The sequence below is a fragment of the Tenrec ecaudatus genome, chromosome 4 (assembly GCF_050624435.1).
Source record: "Tenrec ecaudatus isolate mTenEca1 chromosome 4, mTenEca1.hap1, whole genome shotgun sequence".
NCBI lineage: Eukaryota > Metazoa > Chordata > Mammalia > Afrosoricida > Tenrecidae > Tenrec > Tenrec ecaudatus.
This window is the reverse complement of record NC_134533.1, coordinates 21,538,963-21,562,432: the sequence shown is the minus strand read 5'-3', so window position 1 is coordinate 21,562,432 and position 23,470 is coordinate 21,538,963. Positions and strand designations below refer to the sequence as shown.

At 39.1% G+C, this 23,470-nt stretch overlaps 2 protein-coding genes across 2 annotated transcripts; one reads left to right on the top strand and one right to left on the bottom strand.

The window, feature by feature from the left end:
- Positions 1-12,133: 12,133 nt before the first annotated feature.
- LOC142446535 (olfactory receptor 4C15-like) lies at positions 12,134-13,126 on the top strand. The gene has a single exon (XM_075548283.1). The coding sequence runs from the start codon at positions 12,161-12,163 to the stop codon at positions 13,124-13,126; it is 966 nt and encodes a 321-aa protein (XP_075404398.1). The 5' UTR covers positions 12,134-12,160.
- Positions 13,127-22,302: 9,176 nt separating this feature from the next.
- LOC142445748 (olfactory receptor 4P4-like) lies at positions 22,303-23,241 on the bottom strand. Its single transcript, XM_075547673.1, has one exon. The coding sequence runs from the start codon at positions 23,239-23,241 to the stop codon at positions 22,303-22,305; it is 939 nt and encodes a 312-aa protein (XP_075403788.1).
- Positions 23,242-23,470: the final 229 nt, after the last annotated feature.

Below are 23,470 nucleotides of genomic sequence, written 5' to 3'. Positions count from 1 at the left end.
AGACAGTGTAATATATGACAAAATAATAATAATGTATAAATTATCAAGGGTTCATGAGGGGGGGAGGGAGCGAGGAGCAGAGAGGGAGGAGAAAAATTGAGAAGCTGATACCAAGGGCTCAAGTAGAAAGCAAACGTTTTGAGAATGATGATGGCAACAAATGTACAGATGCGCTTGACACAATGGATGTGTGTATGGATTGTGACAAGCATTGTATGAGCCCCCAATAAAATGATTAAAAAAACAGAAACAGCTTTAAAATGTGTCTAAAGTTGATCAAACAATATTACATGCTGATGTGACTGTGACTACCATATCTTTATCTAGAAACCAAGAACAATGCCAACAAACTATTAGAAGCAGCTGATAAAATACTTCCTCATCCACTCTGCAGCAGGCAGCTTTAAGTCACTGCTGGGAGATCTTTAAGGAAAACCTTCGAGGCACTGTTAAATCCTGTTCCATGCTAAAATCCCCTCCTAAACCTATGAGAGATGGAAGGGTTCCTAACTGAGATTTTCTCAGCTACATCACCATTGCTTTTGTTTTCTTCTGAGTGTTTGGATTCAGGGGTATCACGACTCTGTAGCTTCGGTAGCAGTCCAGCCAGCTGGGAGCTCCCTGAGATGCACAGAAGAATGTCTCAAGACTCGAGATTGAGTCATGACAGAAAGGGAGAGGGACTCAAGAGAAAGAAGACCCCCCCACCCCCCTATGAGCTTCTCAACTCACTGGTTTTTATTTACACACCAACGGAGAAAGTTTACAAAAGCTCAAATACTGGGGCAATACTAGAGCACAATGACTTCAGGCACTAGAGGTTTCCATGGTTCATAACTTACAAACGTTCTGCACTAACAAGCATTCTCATATGATTAATAAACATTCTCATAGGCAAGCACACGTTGACCTACCTAATGGAGTTCTTTCTGTTTCCAGCAAGGAATCTGCACATCATTCAGCACTTGTACACAGTTCCTGGTACATGTAAACCGTTACACACTCAAGGTTTTCACCGTCATTGTGTCCAAGCAGTCCTCCCAGGGTACGACGCTTCCCTACAGAAATCGTCCTTATGTGCTCTGTCTGATAACAGGCCTATTCACATCTTTGTGCTTCAATAAAGAATATCAAAGAAGAATCGATTCCTTTGAATTGTGGCGCTGGAGAAGAAAATTGCAAGTACCATAGACTACTGCAAGGACAAACTGATCTCTCCTGGAAGTGCAGCCAGAGTGCTCCTTAAAGGCAAGGATGCTAAGACCTTGTCTTACGTACTTTGGACATATTGTCAGGAGAAAGACATCATGGAGAAGGCCCTTAAGGTAATGGATTCACAGTCTGGCTGCAACAATGGGCTCGAACATAGGAACAATTGTGAGGACGACGCATGACTGGGCCGTGTTTTCTTCTGTTGTGCAGAGGGCGACTGTGTGTGGGAATGGACTTGAAGGTACCTAACAACAACGTAAACTTCCTGTGGTAGGCTCGATTGTCTAGAGAAGCAGTGATATTCACAAAAACACTATAAATAACTTTTATAAAGAAGTAGTTTTATATCAAGGAGATGTCCCAGGCAAGTCCAATTCTAGACTATGGTCCAGTGCTAGCTGGCACCCTCTTCAGACTCACAGGCTACAGGTCAATGACACAGAAAGGTGAGGCAGGAAGCAGGGGGCTCACAGGCTGATGCATGCGAGTTGTGTGAGTCCAACATCAGTAGGAACATGGTAGGTTGTAGGTACCTCCCTGGTTCAATGGTCCACCTGGGGCCATCACTGAAGGCAGATACAGCATCTCAGCAGGGAGGAAGGTGAAGGGCCAGAGAGGGGATGGGGTCCTAGTTTCTTACTGGTAAGAAAGCCACACTCCCACGAAGACATCACCAGCCTACGAGCTGATTGACAGGTGGACTCCCTGCCTAAAGACCCACACGAGCTCAAGGTGACACGACATTTTAACTGTCATTCTTTCCTTCTGCTCTTTCTTGGCTCTTATCTTTACTTTCAGGTAAATGTTAACTATTTTCACTCAAATTCTTGATTCTTTAGTGGATGTATTTATCACAGGTAATTTTGTTTATTTTATAAATCAACCTTTTTCTTTGGCTGAAATGTTATATTTTGGAGCAGCCCAATAGTCATGGAAATTCCTCTAATCTCTATCAGCACAGAAAGCCTGGCCTTTTATAGGACTTTTAAGTTTGTTCTAGATATTTCTACTCTCCTTCTATCTGGATTTATCTATTGTGTCCTTGCGCAGAACGACCAATGGTGATACACATACATGCACCTGTGTACAGTCACACGTGCCTTTTCAGATTCATCTGAGGGGGTTGCACCTTTCTTAATTCCTATCACGGGGGTTGAATAAATTCATTGGAAATTTTCATTCCATTTTCCATAAAATGCAGACTTTCATACACGTCTACCGATGAAAGCACACACATAGATTTTGTTGTCATTGCTCTTGTAATGATGTTTTCATTTTAGAATTTGCCAAAACTGTCACAGTGTGTTTTCTTTTACATTGACCAAATTGTGCAGATATCACTCATATTTACTAATTGTTTTTCCCCATCATTAAAAATAAGAAGTGTCTATTATCTAGAAAGCTGTTAAGAATTTAGGCTGGATTCAGATTAAGACATGGGATAAAGAATATCTTTTTAAGAAATCATTGTATTGGAGCTCATACAACTTATCACAATTCATGCATACATCAATTGTGTCAAGCACATTTGTACATTCACTGCCCTCATCATTCTCAAAAGATTAGCTCTCCACTTGATGTCAGCGGAATTTTAGCTAAAAGACAATACCACAGAGCTGATTCTTTGTGTCTTATTGACTATGTAAGTACATTGAAATGTGTGAAACATCATATTATGGAAGACATCGTGAACAATAAGAATTTAATTAATCACTTATGTTCATGCAGAACTTGTGCATAGTCCAAGAGACCCTAGTTTGAACAGAACAAGGGGATACTACAAAATTTAAACCCAATAAATGTTTATATCATGGTTTTCAACATATTTATTTAATCTATGTGCTGAGCACATGATTTGAGAAGCTGTATTATATGAAGAAGGATACAAGACCAGATTAAAGAAAGGCTCATTAACAACCTCCACTATACAGATGATACAATCCTGCTTGCTTGAAGGACTTAAATTCCTTACTGAGGAGGATCAAAGAATAAAGCCTTCAGTATGGATTAGAAACTCAATGTAAAGAAAGCTAACACTCTCACAACTGGAACCCTAGATGACGTCATAATAAATGGAGAAAAGATTAAAGTTTTCCAAGCGGTCATTTTACTTGCATCACAACCAAGGCTCAAGGAAGCAGAAGTAAGGAAATCAAAGGGCAGGCTGCATTGGGCAAATATGTTCAAACTATCAAAAGTGCTGACCAGCACAAATGCAGCACTGAGGACTCAGGTGTGTCTGGTCCAAGCGATCATGTTTGTATTTCTAAAAGCCTCATTTGCATCCCAAACCTGGACCAGAAATAAAGACTGGAATGTAATACTTACACACTTGAATTGTCATGTTGGCAAAGGATATTGAAAGTACCATGGAATGCCAGTAGAACAAACGGATCTCTCTGGAAGGAAGAGCTCAAAGATTGTATTCTAAGAGTGGTGATACCGGGAGGGATGAGGGAAGGCGGGGATAGAAGGGAGCACTGATCACAAGGATCTACATATAACCTCCTCCCTAGAGGATGGACAACAGAAAAGTGGGTGAAGGGAGACATCGACAGTGTAAGATATGATAAAATAATACTTTATAAATTATCAAGGGTTCATAAGGGAGGAAGCAAGGGGGAGGGTGGGGAAAAAATAAAGAGCTGATTCCAGGAGCCCAAGCGGAAAGTGAGTGTTTTGAGAATGATGAGGGCAACGAATGCATAAATGTGCTTTACCCAATGGATGTATGTGTGGATTGTGATAAGAGTTTTATGAGCCCCAATAAAATGATTTTTTTTAAAAAAGAAGGCTCCTTAGAATCAAGTTTAGCAAGACTTTTTCTTGTGTACTTTGGACATATTATCAAAAGAGATAATTCCCTGGAAAAAGACATCATAATTGGTAACGTTGAAGGTCAGCAAACAAGAGATGGTCCTTCAAGGAGACAGATTAACATAGAGATGGGGGACTCGAAGACTTAATATTCTACAATTTTATGATAGAAATTTATTGTTTAGAAGATCATAGGAGAATTATTGTCAAGACATAGCTTCACTAGAAGTCCTCCACAGCTGTGACCCTAAATCGTATCCCTTTTACCTGTCTCATCAAGAACTTTTGATGTGTGCCGACATGAATTCCCAAGCGTACTAGCAAAGTCAAAGACCCTCTTCTTCTCCTAGTGTTATGAATCCTGCACTGGGTTTCTTTATCTTCTTAAGAACCAGGGCTGGTGTACCTAGCCTGTCTGCTCAGGACTTAAAGTCTCCAGAAAGGCAAGATTTTCGATATATAATCTTTGTTAGACCATAACTGTGTTGTGGTCAGCTGCGTCTGTAATTTCAAGATTAGTGTCTCTCTGAAAAGCTGTTTCACTCTGCCTGAGAGAACAAAGAGAAAGGTGGATGATCATTGGAGGAAAGAGCCTGGCGGATTTTTTTTCCCATGCAGAAATAAAACTTAGGATCTTTCAATTCACCTGGCTCTTGTAAACTGATAATGGCGGCTTAGCAATAGAGACCCTCTTTGTGCCAACCCTTCCACAATCACGGGTGCAACAATGGGTCAAACATAGTAACAAATACCAGGACAGCACGGGACCAGGCAGTGCCTTGTTCTGTTGTCTCTAGGTTCCCTATAGGTTCAAGTCAACTGTGGGCAAATAACAGCATCCATTACCCATTAAACATGCAACTGAACGGCTCAACACCTTCCCCCTCAGCCCCCTTGACTTCTGAAGCAAATCTGGTATTGCTGTTTTGTTTTATTAAAAGGATATACTCTTGCTAACATTAGCTTATAAATTATGTTATTGCCTCTATGTAAAATTTTGAAATACATTTTATAAATTATCTGCAATAGTAAGGTGGCCTAGTGGTTATGTGTTGGGATGCTGACTGCAAGGTCAGTGGTTTGAAATCACTAGCTATTTCCCTAGAGAAAGGGTTAACTCTCAGAAACTCACAGAGTAGTTCCACCCTGTTCCATAGCGTCAGTCAATGGCATGGAGTTTGAGTATTTTGCTTTTGTTTTTTTAATCTGTTCTTTACTTTTTTATGTGACTTTATCTCCTCATTGCTAAGACAATTACTCTGGTCCAAAGTTCTCTCAGTTTCTTATTTAATCTCTTCCCTCTCAGATGCTTTAGATTATGAAGGAATCAATCGATTGCCTCTCACATCTCTAAAAATATATTTCCTTGGCACTACTATCTTCATTATCCAATTCCTCATTTTATTCCCCTCCTTTGCATAAACACTCAAGAGATTACTATGAGGCCCACCTCCTTTCCTTTCCTTCCATCCTTTTAAAACCCTCTTCACTTATTTGCTTTGATATCTAATAATTCTGAAAATAAAATGCTCTTCTCAAGGTCACCTTGGAAAGTTTCTTCATTAAATTTAATAGCAATTGTTCATTTCTCATCTTATTACAGTGTTAAATAATAAGTATTTAACACTGCTGATATCCTTACTTTTCATCACAAACTCTTTTTTAAATGACTAACCAAAAAATGAAAGAAAGAAAACATTGTCATTGAGTCGATCCCAACTCTTTTTAACCTGATGGGACACAGTTAAACTGCCTCTTCTGATATCTCTGGGTATAAATTTTCTTGGGAGCAAAAAGTCTCATATTTTTCCTGTGGGGAAACTGTTGGGTTGAACTGCTGAATTTTCCCTGTTGGCATAATGAGTGACATGACCAACGTAATGAATTTAATGTCTCCAACCTAGACTTCTTATATCTTGAGAACAGGAAATCCAATAGTTTCCATTGTATGGTAGTTCCATAAGAATGATGAATATATTATTTCAACTACAATATTCAAAGCTCTATTATTGGCTCTGCTCTGATCCCCTACTGACTGCACTCATGTCATCCTACATCTTGACTGAGAGCATATTTGACCTTTTTGATTTTCTGTTTCCACATGCTCACCTTATTAAGGCTTCTTGCTGGCTTTAACTTTAACATATCCCCCAAATATAAGACCTCTTTTAATTTATACAGATATCATCAAATGACTAGCCACCATGATCTTTCATCTGGATTATTGAAATGGCTTCTTACTAATTAAAAAGAAAAAGGATATAGGGGAGGAGCAATGACTAAACCCCATCCAAAACAAAACAAACCCAAAGTCTAATTGGTCAGAGACATGAGTGTTTTGCAAGCAGTCATGTCGTTTGGAGTCGAACTACAAAAAGGTATGTCCTGGAGAATCATATGGATGGGAAAATTCAAGTCCTGGGGGCACCCCTTCATGACCTCTCAGGAAATCTCTTCAATTCCAGCTGGGAATAAAGGAGGAAACGAGCTTCTTTCCTCTTAGTTGCTGAGACCTGTTGGATGCAGCACTTGAGGAGCAGTGGAGAGCGTTCACCAAGTTGGGTGCCTATGAGGGTCTTCCTCTTGGTTAGTGGAGAAGAAAGACTTGGGACAAGCTTCCCCTGGTATCCACCCTCTCAACGCACTTTCCTCGGTAAAGATGATGAGATTGTCATCATCAGAATTTCCAAAGAACTGATAGATGGTGAGACTTCTAATTCACATTTGTGTGTGTGTGTGTGTGTGCATTCTCTGAGTGGGTTCTCGGTGCAATCCAGTGCTTAAAAGTATGAGTGTGTGGTCAGAATACCACATTTAAAGTTTTGATAGAACAATAATGTCTACATTTGGGCTAGCTACATCACTTTTTTCATTGTCAGATGCTCCATCATTAAATGGAATAATGATATTAACAAGGTTTGGGGGAATTTATGAAGGAATACATGACAAACAAATAGCAACTTTTATAATAATAACTTTTTCTGGGTTGTGAGTACTTACTTACAACTCAATGTCTAATAAAGTTGAATCCAGGTTCAGCTTGTTATGCTGAAATCAAATCATATCACAAATACATATTTGGTCTTAGCTTTCTCCGTATCATATTATTCTCTCTGTGTCAAATTTGTTTATGGCCTTGGTGTTTTATATTAGAAAGTAAGACTTTTCTGAGATTCGAAAGAACTGATGTAGAGGTATGGTAACTTTAATGTTGCTTTTTCATTTATAGACCCTCTTGCTATAAGATCTGACTCATACTGACTCTGCAGGATAGGGTAGATCTTTCCCGGTGGGTTTCTGAGACTGTAATCTTTAAGGGAGTGAAAAGGTTTGCCTGTCTCTTAGAGTGGCTGCTGGATTTGAACTACTGACCCAAAGGTTCGCAGATCACCACATAATCAATCTGCCATCAGGGCTCTGAGTAGACTCAATAGCATTGAGTTTTTGAGTTTGGGGACATATTTGATAGCCTTTAATTTTTCCATAAATATCAAATGGCTGGAAAATAGGATAGTGACAGCATCTCTTCTTGAAATGTCAACATTACTACTAACTCTACATATATTTTCAAATGTCACATAATTAAAAGTTGAAACAAGTTGCTGTTGTTTTTATAAAGATTGGCATCAAATAAATCTTGCTATCTCCAATTTACATGAGTAGGAAGGAAATAGCAATGAGAATGTTGTCTGGCAAGGAGACAAACTTCCAAGGAGACAGCTATAAGAGATGCCCCTCAGCCCATATTTCATAGCTGAGTCTAAGGGCATCATCAACAATTCTGTTATAGTAAATTGGTGTCAGGAAAGGAAAGAACATGGGCTCTTCTAGAAGAAATAAAGGTAACTCTCTTTCCATAGTGGCCTGGGCTGTTCTGCCAAAATGACCCAAAGCCCCACAAAATCATTCAGATCAAGACGGTTGAATCTCTCTGTCCATCTTAACAAGACCCGTGAAACTACCCAGGCCATCAAATGTATGAATGACCAGAAATCCACCAAGCATTTGAAAGATGTCCCTTTGCAGGGCAGTGTGTGCCCTTTCGATATGAAAATGGAAGGAGTGTGGAAGTGAGCCCAGGCCAAACGGTGGTGTTGCATGTATGCAATGTCTGTGGCTCTCAAACAGTGCTGATTTTTTGCTGCACATACTTAAAATTGCAGAGAGCAATGCTGAACTTTAGGGTTTAGATGTGGATCCTCTGGTCATTGAGCACATCCAGGTGAGCAAAACTCCCAAGATGTCTCGCTGGGCTTACAGAGTGCATGGTCAGATCAATCTATCCAGGAGCTGCCCCTGCCACTTTGAGATGATCCTGACTGAAAAGGAACGAGTCATTCCTAAAGCAGAAGAGGAGGTTGCACAGAAGAAAGAGATTCCCAGAAGACACCGAAGAAGCAAAACATATGGTTCGGGAGTAAACTAAGCTTAAAATAATAGTTAATAAAAGTTACAGTAGGAAAAGAAATATGGGTAGAAGAAGATGCTTTCTATGACAGAGGCATGAATTTAAAATTGGTAGCAAAGTTACTATAGGGGCGGGGTAATATCATGGCTTAGCTATTTATGGAAAATTTACAATAATCAAAACAATTTATTGTATGATTATAGGCCATATTATGTTATCATAATAATTCTACCTACATAAACAAATACTTAAATATTACCTTCTTTTTATAACTTACTTAGATGATACATAATATGGTGACATGGATTTTACCTGATTAAAACATTTTAAAATTACTAAATTTTAAGAGTATATGGAAATATATATCATAAAGGGAAAACATACGTAATATCATGCCTTTCCTACTAAATTTAGAAATTATAATTAAATATCTATGCAAATGATGAGTGTTGCATTTTTTTGTTTTCCTCGTTTGACATATTGTAAAATGATCTCAACATCTATGTCTTTATGTTATAAATTAGTACTTCATTTGCAGCCCTATTAATCTGAAGTCATCTGCTTTACATAAAGAACTCATTATTATTCATAATTTGGGGTATTTCTAATATTGTGTTGTTATAAATAACACTATCATTTCATGTTATAAAACTTCCTCTACCTCATTTCACCTTAGGAATAATTGTTTTGAGTTGCAGGGGTAACTTGCATACATGATACAAATATGTTTATGAGTCTAGAAATATTTACTAAAGTGTTTTCTGAATGGATTACACGAGTGAAAACAACTTCACTGCAGTACTAATTATGAGTATAATTTAAACAAACAAAAAGCAAAAATTTGGATGTAGTTTATTCTTGAGACTATTGCAATTTTCTAACCTCATAGATAATGCTTCAGAAAAATACCAATATCACTATTTCACATCTCCAAAAATGTATGTTTGCCAAACACCTTCAGAATAACTCTCTTATTGGACTCCCCAAACAAAAACAAAACAAAAAACCATGCAACAATCAACCCACTGCCATCAAGTTGATACCAACTGATAACAACATGGGTGCCATCAATGATAGGTCTGTAACCGATCAGATAGCCTCATGCTTGTCCCTCAGGGCCAACAATCTGTGGTTTGCAGCTGAGCTCTTAGTCTGAGGGCACTACTAGGGCTGCTTTAGTTTAGTGTAGTTCAATATAGATCAATCTGACCTCCTTTGTAAAAACCGCTACCTGAAGTAAAGTGCAGTTTTGACAACTACAAGGGATTGCAGAAATGCCACACTTTCTAAATGTGCCCACACATTGTGACCAAATGCAATAGTTTGCATTTTTGAATTTTGAAAAGATGCACAGAGGAACTTATCAGTTAATAAACGTCTCATTCTTGCTCATGGTAAAGTGGGAAGTAAGTGGATGAAAATAGAGATGTTGGCAATATTTTTGTGTGTCAGTTGGGTCTGGGATCTGGATCTTTATTGAATGTTTCTGTGGATCTTGTGTTACCTGATTCTGCCAATGGGCATTCTTAGCCTGCTCACTTTCAGGAAGTAATTTTAGGTCACATGTCCCATGTCACACAACTATATACAGGAGTTTGAGTTTGAGCTGCATCCTGAGAGTGTGGAGTTGATGTTCAGACTAATCTCACTTCATTGTTCCATTTGCTTCTGTCCTTATCTAGCCTGGGCGCTGTTGGCATCTATATTGATAGTCTTTATTTTCCTATCAGATGATTGCTGTCAATCTGATGACCCGATTGAATTTGTTTTATATTCTTTTTTTCTGGGTGACAGCTTATAATTGTGGCATAATTAGGACTTCCTATACCCCAAGGGACATAGAAGTTTCTTTTTTTATTGTAAGCAAGCAGAAAACATTTGTGTATTCATATTTCATTTCTTAATTTTAAAAAATCATTTTATTGGGGGCTCACACAACTCTTATAACAATCCATGCATCCATCCATTGTGTCAAGCATATTTGTACATTTGTTGCCATCATCATTCTCAAAACTTTTCTTTCTACTTGAGCCCTTATTAACAGCTCCTCATTTTCCCCTGCCCCACATCCTCCCTCCCTCCCCCACAAACCCTTGATAATTTAGAAAGTATTATTATTTTTTCATGTCTTACACTGTTCGGTGTCTCACTTGTTAATTTTTATGATTAAGTTTCATTTGCTAATTCAAAGTTGATTTCAACCCAATCAGTGTATAATGATAATATTTACAAAAAGGCTACACGAGTCTTTTGTTCATCTCTTTTGTAAACTATTTGACAAATTTCTGTGATATGTACAGGCAAGGACACAGTCCTCCTCAAAACTGTGTCTACCTGTGGACAGTGAAGTTAAAAGTTGAAGTAACTGGCGACTCCTGGAAATGCTTTCAATCGGTAAAATATTTGGATTATTAAGTGGACTAATAATAAGCACAATTTGCAATGGATTTGCTTATTATAAGCAACATTCTCATATTTTCAATATTGCCCCTCCTTATTATCCTCCGAGAAGACCAGGTAGGCTCTATTGGAATTCATTTATAATAAAGTCCTATAATTTTGAAACAGATATACCTTTAGGAGCTGCTCTTAATCAGACTGGCTTATACTGTATAAGCAATTGGGTAATAAGTAATAAAGTCTTAAACCCGATTTGTATTTAGCATATTGTTTCTATTCCTTACCTAAATGGTTATGTTAATTTGTATATGCACGTGATCTGTGTATATATCTATTGGATCATTATCTTCTGATTATAAATTGTTTGCACTTTATTTCTGCTATAGGGTATCATTGCACAGAAACTAAGGAATGTCAAGGTCGATGTTGAGAGTTGGATGGAGCCAGTAAGAAGTCTATCCTTGTTGGGAAGTTCTAGTAAAAGAAGGGTCTCCTCCTTTTTTGTACTGATCCTTGGGTATTAGTTTGGGCTTTGCAGTCAGAAAATCCCACATATAGACCTTGTTAATTTTCTTAACTTACCTTCTCTACAAGTAAACAGGGATGATTGACTTTATTCTAGATCATTACCACTCAACAATTGTTTATCTTGAAATATTTCACTGAGATATGACTCCATAACGTTGAAGTTGCTGTTATTATTTTTATGGCTTCCAATTTCCTTTTAAAATAGTTCATTAAAAAAGCAAGCAACCAAGCCCTTAACATGTTCCCATGATTTGCTAAACAATGAAATATGCACTTTTATATAAGACTTTATGTTCTATTGTTTTAACTCATCTTACATTCCCAGTTCAGCTCAGACTTATAAAGTCATGTTTAGGGAGATAAGTATTGTTTCCAAGTGCATTTTGAACTGCATGTTATCTCTTCTACTAGGGATGAGACAGTCTCCTGATTGATGCATTTCCCTTGGAAGTCATCCTGGTTCCTATGTCTTGTCCATGACAGGCATGACTAATACATTGCAGTCTACCTCTCCTCAGAATTTGGATGTGCTTCACAATACTCAACAATTCACTCTAGGTAGTTACTGATAACTAATCAGAGTTGTCAATTAAGATTATAAAAAACAATGAAACTGTCTCTTACACCTACCACATACAAAAATTTTCCATTTCCCATATTGAAACCCCCACGATATTTGTTTTCAACTTCAAGTCTGCCTATCTCTCTCTTCTAGCGTCAATAACTTTCTAATTTTGTGTTCTCAACAGCAGTAGTGCATAGTCAAATATCTCATTTTGTCATTTCAGATTCTACATGGTCATTGTACTGTTTTCCTCTGAAGTTATGAAAAATCAAAGTTTTGTCACAGAGTTCATCCTCTTGGGACTGTCACAGAATCCAAATGTTCAGAAAGTCATATTTGTTGTATTTTTGTTCAGCTACATTGCAACTGTTGGGGCCAATTTGCTCATAGTTGTGACCATTGTCAGCAACCCAGCTCTCCTGGGCTCCCCCATGTACTTCTTTCTGGCTTTCCTGTCCTTCCTGGATGCGTGCTTCTCCTCGGTCATTGCCCCAAAGATGGTAGTAGATTCCCTTTATGAGAAGAAAACCATCTCCTTTGTGGGCTGTATGACCCAACTCTTTGCTGAACACTTCTTTGCTGGAGTGGAGGTGATTGTCCTCACTGCCATGGCCTATGACCGCTATGTGGCTATTTGCAAGCCCCTGCACTACCCCTCTATCATGAACTGGAGGCTCTGTGGCATCCTCATGGCGGTAGCCTGGACCGGGGGCTTCGTGCACTCTGTGATACAAATTCTCTTCACTTTTCAGCTGCCCTTTTGCGGCCCCAACGTCATCGATCACTTCATGTGTGATTTGTATCCATTACTGGAACTTGCTTGCATGGACACTCACACCCTTGGCCTTTTTGTGGTAGCCAACAGTGGGTTTATCTGCATCATAAACTTCTCCTTGTTGCTTGTCTCCTACTGTGTCATCTTGTTGTCTCTACGCGCTCATAGCTCTGAAGGTCGGAGGAAAGCTCTCTCCACATGTAGTTCTCACATTGCTGTTGTGGTGTTGTTCTTTGCTCCTTGCATTTTTATGTATGCACGGCCCCCATCTTCATTGTCCTTTGAAAAGATGGTAGCCATATTTCCTACTATGATCCCTCCTCTGCTCAATCCTTTGATTTACACTTTCAGAAATAAGGAGGTGAAAAATGCCATGAGGAAGTTGTGGACCAGATGGATATTGGTTTCCTATGAAAAATAAAACGTAAACCTTAACAAAGGTAACAACAACAGCAAATCCATTTCAAGAGGAAAGAAATCATAATGGGCTTTGGCAAGAATTTTCTAAAGGATGTACTTTGGAAGACAAAGTCTGATGCACTATGACAGAAAAACACTAGTGTGGTGGGGCCAATGCATGTTCTTCCACCGACAGACAGCATATCGTCTCTGAGCGGTCAGTTCATTAGTTTCACATGTTAACTCAAGAGAGTTGAATATAGTGCTTGTTTGTTTATTTTGAAAAATACAAACATCAAAAGAAAGGAGTAAAGAGAGAAATCATATTACTTCTTAAACTGCTTACCATTCATGTTATGCTTTGAAATGCTACTATGGAAGAAAGAAAACAAAAATTAGTGCTTAGAAACAGGAACTTGCTGAAAGGATTTCAACTAAGAAATGCTTATTTTTACAACCCTGATGCCAATTCAGGAGTCTTGGTGGTGCAGTGATTCAGTTCTCAGCTACAAACGAAAAGGGCAGGAGAGGGGAGGAGAGCCATCGGCTGCTCCACACTGAAGAAAGATGTGACAGTGGCAGCATTCTGGTGCAGTTTTACTCTGTCCCACTAGGTTGCAATGTGTGAGTATTGACTGGGCTAATGGGAGAGAGATCCCAGTCCATCTGAGGAACCCTGGAAAGGCAGAGACAAAAGCGTTCTCAGCAACTCAGCTGTAGGTATTCCTGGAACACACACTCCACAATTTCACATGGACACATGTGAAAAGAGCAAGTAGAGAACAATAACTTTATTTTATATTTTAATTTTTTATAGATAGGATAAAATAACTAAAGTATTGAATTCATATTATCCACTGTGGTTGTTTTTAAGATCAAAGGACTAATCCTAGTAAATTTATTTGGCCAAATTTATTTAACTCAGCATTTCAGTGGGTTAATATTATAGATACAGTTCAATTTCAATGGATAAGAGAACTTACTTATTTTTCTTTTTCATTTTCTGTCTTTTTAATGACCTTTTACTTTTTATAAATGATATTCTTGATATAATCCAAAGCTTATCAGGTCTTCTGTCATTAGTGTTTAATGTATCAAATCTGTTCTTCAAATGCTCTCCAAATTTTAGTTAGATGTCCTCAAGGTTGTATTTTGTCTCTTGTAGAATTGTTTTCATAATGTTCCAATGTAACTTGAGCTTAGAGATGAGCAATTGGTGACTTGTTCCACAGTCAGCCCCTGGCCTGCTTATAGCTGCAAACACTGAGTTTCTCTATCATCTCATCCAACTGATGTAGTCATTTGGTTTCTATGCTCTATCTGGAGAAGTCGATCTGTAGAGTTACCTTTTGTGTTGTTGAAAAAGGTATTTTTAATAAAGAAGTTGGGTTCTCAAAATTCTTTCATGTAATCCTCAGCTTCATTTATATCACCAAGATTCTATTTTTTAACTATATTTTTCTTCATCTTTATTTCCAACTTGTTCATTCCAATCTCCAATAATTACTAACACATCTTGGGAGCATGCTTGATCAATTTAAGACTGAAGACTTTGGTAGAATTATTCAACCTCTTCATCACTAGCTTTGGTGGTTAGTGCCTGCATGTGAATGATAGTTTATTGACTGGATTTCCTTTTACTGGAGTAGACATTATCCTATCACAGGCAGCATTGTACTTTAAGATAGATCTTGAGATATATTTTGGCTATGCATGCTGTGCCATCCTTTTCTATTATGTCATTGCTGGTGTAGTCAATCATATGGTTTTCTGATTCAAAATGACCAATAGCAACTCAATTCAGCTCATCATTGTCTGGAATTTTTATCTTAATGGGTTCCACTTCATTTTAATGACTTCCAATTTTCCTAAATTCAGACTTTGACCTTGTAGTTGTTCTCATTTTGAGACTTACCCTATCAGCAAGTGAAGACGCCACATGCTTTACTCCATGGGAGTCATGATTGTTTACTCTACTTTGAGGAGATCGTTCTTATTCAGTCTTACTCTGAGTACCTTCTGACCAGAGGAGCTCAGCTTCAGCTACTGTGTCTGACAATGTTCTGCTTCTATTCATGAGGTTTTCAGTAACTGACAATGTTTTGATGCTATCCTTAGGGTTTTCAATGGCTACTTCATCTGAGGTGGAAAGCCTATTCTTCCTTCATTGTCTGTTCTTAGTCTGGAAGCTCCACTGGAACCTGTTCACTTGAGTGACCCTACTGGTGTTTGAAATACTAGTGACATAGCCTTCAGCATTATAGGAACACACAAACCACTACAATGTGACAGACTGACAGAAAACAGGTAGAACCACTAAACATAGGTGTACTTATGTCTGTTTGAGCTATTAATTTTAGGTTGTAGGGTCTATATACCAGGAGTCCTAGTGGCACGGTGGCTTACTCACAGAGCTGTGAACTGCAAGGTCAGAAGTTTGAAACTACTGGTTTTTCCAATTAAGGAAGATGAGGCTTTCTACTCGTTGAATGATTTCCAGTCTCAGAAAGCCCCAGGAGTAGATTTACTCTGTCCTATGAAGTCCCTATGGGGGTAAATCAACTCAATGGCTGTGAATTTGCTTTTTAGTTGAAAGTACATTTCTAAGTGTGGGATGGCTGGATCATTAGGCAGTTCTGTTTCCAGTTTTCTTTTTGATAAAACACCATACCTTTCTCCATAATATTTGGACCATTTTACAGTCCAACAAGCAATGGATGAGGGTTTTACTGCCTCTTAATCCTTGTCAATGTTTGTTGTTACCTGTTGATGTGTGTGCTTGTTTTCAATCAGTGCATTTTAGCCACGGTGGGATGGCACAGAGTTACTGTGAGCCAACCTTGTCTCAATGTCAGTGAGTTTGGATTTTGGAAGACTGCATCTAATGTTGTTCTGAGTTGAATCTAACAGTTAATGATTACAAACATCCTTTCTTTTATATTTTGTCTGCTTAAATTTTCTCTCTGGTGACAGTTCTTTTCATATCATTTGTTCATTTTTTTGGTTTGGATTTTCTTGTTACTGCTTAATTGTAATTTTCCATAGAATTCAAACATTAGACTCTTATTTATACACCATTTATGAAGTTTTCCCACTCTGTAGGTTGTCTACTTACTTTTAAAAAAATAAAGTATTTTTGATGAGCATATGTTTTTACTTTTAATGACATCTCATTTACCTATTTTGTCTTATTCTATTTGTGGATTTAATTGATATATTTTGTCTTGTTGTGTTTGTGTATTTGTTATTGTATCAAAGCAAATTTCATGCAGATCAAATATCTAACAATTAGAACATGACCAATTAAGCTTAATGAAAATTGAATGTTGGAGGGAGGTTTCATAAGTTCACAAAATAGGGAGCAGGGCACTAATCCACCCAGGGGGAGGGTACTGGTCTTGTCTCCACAGAATTTGGAGCGGACATGCAGACCCTCCCATGATGCACCAAACCATGAGGAGAGTTTGGCCACATGGAAGAAAGCATGATAAAGGAGAGCTATCAGGCTGGCCCCAACCAGAGGCAAACTGTCTCCTCCGTGGAAGTGGGTGTGGTGGAGAGCGGTACTGAGCCTGCAGGCTGTGGAGAGGGGTCAGCATGCCACACTAGCAAGGAGGCAGCCCTGGGGGGAGGAAGAAACAGAGCCAGACTGGACCCCACGCTGGCACACCAGGCCCAGAGGATGACATCCCTGAGGGGAGCTAATGGGACACAGAGGGGACTGGGCAACCTACAAAAGCATGTGTCACACTGCCCCCTTACTGGAGCAGACTTCAACAGAGGACATTTCTGGGGTCACATGGTGGAGAGGCAGTGTGGTCTGAACCCTCCAAAATGGAGCAAAACAAGAAAGGATCATACCAGATCAGCAGTTGGGGCAAGACAGAGCTATGATGCCCCTGAGGAGCCCCCAAGTGTCGGTAGGGGCAGCTCCGGGAGCAGCTCCTGGACTGCCTTGAGGCCAATGAACAGATCCTGAATTTTCTTCTCTCTCATTTAAAAAATTTTTATTATTTATTTACTTTTTCATTTTTTTAAATCAGTTGGGCTACATCATTGCTGGTGTACTTATCTATATAGGATAGGTAGGCATGGCAGGCATGTGTGAGGAAAGAGCAGTGGGACCTACCGTGCCAGGGAGACCTGGGAGGTGAGGGTGCTGAGGGAAGGGGTCGGTGAGCAGGCTGCGCCATAGACAGAGGAACAACTGGAGTGTTGGAGTCCATAACAAGGAGGAGATAGGGATATGAAGTAGGGGCTGGGGAGTGGAATGTTGAGCAACAGCAAACTAACTAAGAGGAGGTACTAAGAGGTGGAAATAAGGGGAAAGTGACAGTGGTGCAGGAGGAAGGAAAAAGGAAACAGAGGAAGGACCAAGAAAGCAAAGCAATGTATAGAGGCAGAAACATAGCTGTGTACATATGTAAATACATTAATCCACAAAAATAGAGGTATTGATCCATGTACATATATTTATACAGCAATAGATTGAGGTAGGGGATGGACTTTGGACCTCTGCTCATAACCTCCCTCAAGACAAGAACACTTTGTTCTAACCAATCGGCAGTCTGAAATGTTCACCCTCCTGACACAATTGCTGAAGACAAAATGGGTGCATAAGTAAACGTAGTGAAGAAGGTGAATGGTGCCCAGCTATTAAAAGATATAGCGTCTGGCGTCTTAAAGGCTTGAAGTTACACAAGGCACCATACATCAGTGAAGCAACAAGTCCACATGGAAGAAGCACACTGACTGTGCGATCATGAGGAGTCATAGAGACCGGGTAGTAGGCATCAGTAGGCATGTACATCAGCAACATAAGAAACAAAAACTTATTGTTGAGAACAAGGGGGATTGGAGTAGAGATCCAATGCCCATCTGTAGACAGTGGAACAATCTCCCCACAGAGGGGCCACAGGGTAGCAATGAGTCACCAGGGAGCAGTAAAGCATAGATGAAACACACTATATTCTTCTGGTTCCTTGAGGCTTCCTCACCCCCCACTATCATGACCCCAGTGTAGCTTCTCAGTTCAGACTAGACAGGAACATGTGCACAGGTATAGAAAGGGATGGGCGCTCATGACACACAGAATCCAGGAATAGGAGTGGGAATACTGATACCAGAAGGGTAGGGGGAAGAGGGGGAGAGGAAGGGAGAAATGGGGAACCGATTGCAATGATGGACACATAGCCTTTACAGGGGAAAGACTAACAGAAAATATGGAAGGAGACAGCAGTCGGTGTGAGAGATGAAAATAATAACAATGTACAATCTATCAGGGGGTTATGAGGGTGGAGGTAGGGATGGAGGCGGGGGAGAAGAGCTGATACCAAGAGCTCAACAGAAAGTAAATATCCAGAAAAGAATGAGGGCAACATATGGACAAACATGCCTGATGCAGTTGATGCATGGATTGTGGTAAGAGTTGTATGGGCCCCTAATAAAATGACTAAAATTTTTTAAAAGGTAAACAATATTTTAATTCAACAAAACAAAACCAAAAACAAACAAAAAAGTTCACAAAATGATCGAATTGAAAGATAATGCAATTTCTCCATGACCTTTTTGAAATTCTCTCCTATATATCATCCTAGAATGGATAGGTTTTCCTTAGAATGCTACAAAACAGAAGCATAAAGAAGACGAATAACTATGAATACCTTTTCAATATATACAGAATGAAAATAATAATGAAAATCAGACGACAGTTGTTAATTTGAGGATATTGTATTGTATGCAAGTCATATTATAGACAAAGGTTAATATTCTACATTAATAAATATGTATAATTGACATATGTATAATTGACATAATTGTAAAGGAAATGTGTTACCCAAAATATTATAAATTAAAGGCAAAATTACAATTAATTTACTTTTCCATGGTTTTTTATTATAAACTGTATGCATATATTTATTGTAACATATTTAAAAGTATACAAGGTTGCATATGTACTCATAGATATATTTCTGTATCTTTGTCTTTCTCTCTGTATCTATCTATCATTTACCTATCTATTGATGTAGTTGTGGTTACTGAAGCACAACCTGATGCTGAGCCATCTTCTGATTGTTTTTATGTTTGCGGACAGTGTAGCCATTGTGTCAATCTACCTATATGAGGTTCTTCCTATTTTTTTTACTGATCCTCTACTTTACCAAGAATGATGTCTTTTTCCCGTGATTGGTCTTGCCTGATGACATTTCTAAAGTAAATGGAAGCGCACTATGTCAGTCTGGGTAGACTAAAGAAACAACCTCATAGACACTCATATGTATTTAGGAAAGAGATTCATATGCAAGAACAATCGACTATTGAGAAAACATCCCAGCTCAGTCCAGATCATGTCCATCAATCTGATATTAGCCCATATGTCAGATATCAAACTATAAAGCCTTCTTCAGACTCATGAAACACTGCAACGATGCCAGATGCAGGAAGATCGAATAGGCCAGTGGTGGGAAGTCTTGTGGATCCAGTGGTGTTGAAGGCATCTCAGTGCTGGCAGGGTCTCCATGCGGCTCCTCAAGATCCCATGGCTCTGGCTGCATCAAGGTAGCTTCATGTGGCTTCTCCTCAGAAATGTCTCTCAGGGAGAGAGCAAGTATCCCGCCTCCAGAAAGCTCTTTATCTCCTTAGCACCTCCAAATGAGGACATCAAGCAGCAACCTGATCGACAGGCTAAACTCCACCCCTTCACTTGTAAGTCTCAAATGGGCAACAGGTTATATAACTACCACACTCGCCATCCTCACTTTTAAGCAGCATTCTGGGTACATTTCTTCCAAGATAGTTTTGTTTGTTCTTTAGAAAAGCCATGGTGTGTTTGTGTGTGTGTGTGTGTGTGTGTGTATTTATGAATGAGGCAACTTAGTAACCCAGCATCATTTGTTCAGATGTTTCTTGTTGACAGCTGTCACCTCTCTGACCCAGAGGTGCCAGTTTGCAGCCACGGTCTTGGCCCTTCTCCACCACCTTGAGCCCATCAGGGCTTGAAGGACCTGGTGGGCCACACTCTTGACCTGGCGGGCCACACTCTTGGGACCTTGGCTGAAGTGACTGGGCAAGACACCATTTCTCTGCTGCCCCCGTAGATCTTGGTCAGACCTCAGATCAAATGACTAGCAACAATGCTGCCAGGCCTCTTTATAAAGAGGAGGGATAAATATAAAAGATGAGCCACAGGCTATTCTTAAAACCATTGATTGAACCCTGTCTCCCAACTTTCTCCCCACCCAGAAGCACCTTGGAGAGAAGGTCCCATGCTCTGTTCATGAAAGTCAAAGCTTTGAAAACCGCTGGGAGCATAATTTTATGCTGCCGCACTGGGATCTCCAGGAGTTAGAAATGCCTCAAATAGCAATGGATTTGGTGGGTTTTACTTCCATGGACTTTGATTGTTTATCCAAGTAGACATCATTGGCAAGTTCAGTTTCTTCATAATTTATCATGATATTTTTGATTGATAATATTTTGAGGATTTTTTCCCTTCATATTCATGCATGTGTGTGCGATTCTGTTATCATTGTTATGTATTTCCTAGCAAACCTTTACACTATGTTTGAGTATGTTTTCAATCACCTCAACTGACCAGAAATAGGTTCTCAGAAGTCTGTAAACCCAAATATAAAATTCCTCTGTAAGGGTCAGAGGTGTCATGATGGGGGAGTGGTTACCTGTTAGACTGTCATCCACATGGTCAGAAGTTCAAAACCACCAGCAGCTCCAAAGGAGAAAGACTGGGTTTTTTACTCCCATTAACAGGTATAGTCTCAGAAACCAGTAGGGGGGTCACTGTAAGTTGGCATTTACACACAGTGACACGTGACAAATGGCAATGAGTTTGGATCTTTTTGGGTCATGAGGGTATATGTTCTATGGCCATTTTTGAGATCAAATATCTTAAGCTGGATTACCTAAGAAAGGAGGACTAAGCAAGCCTTATTAGCTAAAAATTAGGATCAGAAATAAAATAGATAAGAAAAGGTAATAAGAATGCGAATTTTCTAACTGCCACTGTGTGGCATCAAAAACAAATGTTTCTTCAACCAGTGGATTATCTACCCAGAACACATGATCTCATACAAATATTACATTTATCAGGGGAAAGAAATAATTTCTTCCTGGTTCAGATTTACACTCACTGCCACTGAGTTACTGCCGACTCACAACAGCCCTATAGGACATGGTAGGAATGCACCTGTGGGTATTGAAGACTCTTTCTGGACAACGGAACTTTTTGTCTTTCTCCAGAGGAGTGGCTGGTGGTATTGAACTTCAAACCTTGGGGTTAGTCACCATGGCTCCCATGACATTGCTAGAGTTCTTAATTTTCTTTAAGTCTGGATTGTACACACAGGGGACAGAACAGAGTACATCACCTGCGCTCACAGAGATGCAAAGCAAGTGATTGTTAATGTGCTGGGATCCCCCCCATCCCAACTTTTATTTATTAAACTTATAAGTCAGTCATTTTTAATATTCACAGCGTTGATAATATATATATATATATAAAATTTTCCTAGTGCCATTTCTTTTACATGTGTTTTATAAGAAAAGTTATGATATAATATGTATGTTAGCATTTATTCTGATGGGATTATAACCTGAGCTAAACTAACATTCCATTTAACATTGTCCAGACATATCTGATAAGGTTCTTTGCAATATTGTCCGTCCCTGATTGGAGGAGAGAATGGGAACAGCTTTACAAAAGCATTTTGCCCCTGAAAACATATGTTGGTGCTTTTTGTCTTATTTTTTTCTGTTCAACGCATTAAGTTATGTTTATAAATCTGTGTAATGAGAGGGGTTACATATTCCACTAATTAACCTATTGAAGTCAACTAAAATAATCGTCCCTCACATCCTCTGTTCCGTGTGGCTCTGACAGTGAGAGTGAATGTTATATTTCTCCTCTACCAGGTGGCTCTCTATTTTTACCAGTTGACGTTCACTAAATGCGAGGGAAAGTTAAAAGAAAGGGAGCAGAGACTTTATTATCATTTCATAATGAAATGGGAACATATGGAGATTTTGTGCAAGTATTAGAGAAAAGAGAGTAAATAGTGTCACACCTAAAATATATCCAAATTGTCCAGACAGGATGAAGGCTGCATGTACATATTTTGCATGTTATCCCGTATTCATCTTAAGGCTTAGTGTTGAGCTCCAAAGTCGAATTCAAAATAGATTTTATGTGAAATACCTTCCTCCCCCAAGCAACTGATTATACCATATCTTCCGCATGGCGTTCTTCACCTCCGTATTTCTCAGTGTGTAGATCAGAGGGTTGAACATGGGAACAATAAGGGTGTAGAAGAGCGCAAACACTTTATCTTCCGGAAAAGTTGCAGCCGGCCTAATGTAAATGAAGAGGACAGGCACAAAGAATAGAACCACAACGGTGATGTGCGAGCTGCAGGTAGAAAGTGCTTTCCTGCGGCTTTCAGCAGGATAAACCCTAATGGTGTATAATATCAGAACATAAGACACCATCAAAATTATGAAAGTTATCAAAGCAAACAGGCCTGAATTGGCAATTACCAATAAACCGATTCTGTACGTATTGATGCAAGCCAGTTTCAGCAAAGGATACACATCACAGAAGTAGTGGTCGATCTCATTGGGGCCACAGAAGGGTAAGGAGATGGTGAGAAGAAATTGAGTGGTAGAGTGTATACATCCCCCAGCACAACAAGCTATGACAATCGCCTGACACCTCTGCCTGCTCATGATGACGGTGTAGTGCAGGGGCTTGCAGATGGCCACGTAGCGGTCGTAGGCCATCCCCGTGAGGATGAGGATCTCAGTACCGCCAAGGAAGTGCATGATGAAAAGTTGTGCCATGCAATTTTTATAGGAAATGGTCTTCTTCTCGGCCACGAGGTCAGTCATTAGTTTAGGTGTCACTGTGGATGTGTAGCAATGGTCAGAGAGAGAGAGGGAATTAAGGAAGAAATACATGGGTTGGTTCAGCAGGTGACTGCATGTGATAGAAAACATTATAACCAAGTTTCCTATCCAAATGGCAATGTAACAAAATAAGAATAATACAAAGCAGAGGATTTCAATGTTCTTGTTTTGAGAAAGGCCCAAGAGGATAAACACAGTGACATTATTCCTATGTTCCATGGCCCAGTGCAGTTAACAAGCATAGCAGCCACCTGAAAAGACATAATTTATAAGCTGTTGTCAGAAATATGTACAAATGATATTGATGGTTATACATATATTGTAAAAATTATGCTTAACTAAATTGAACTGTTTCATGAATTAAAAACATTACATTTTAACTAATGAGTGTATGTGGTTAGTCTCATGATGATTTTCCATTATTATTTCAGGACAGTATGTCAAAATT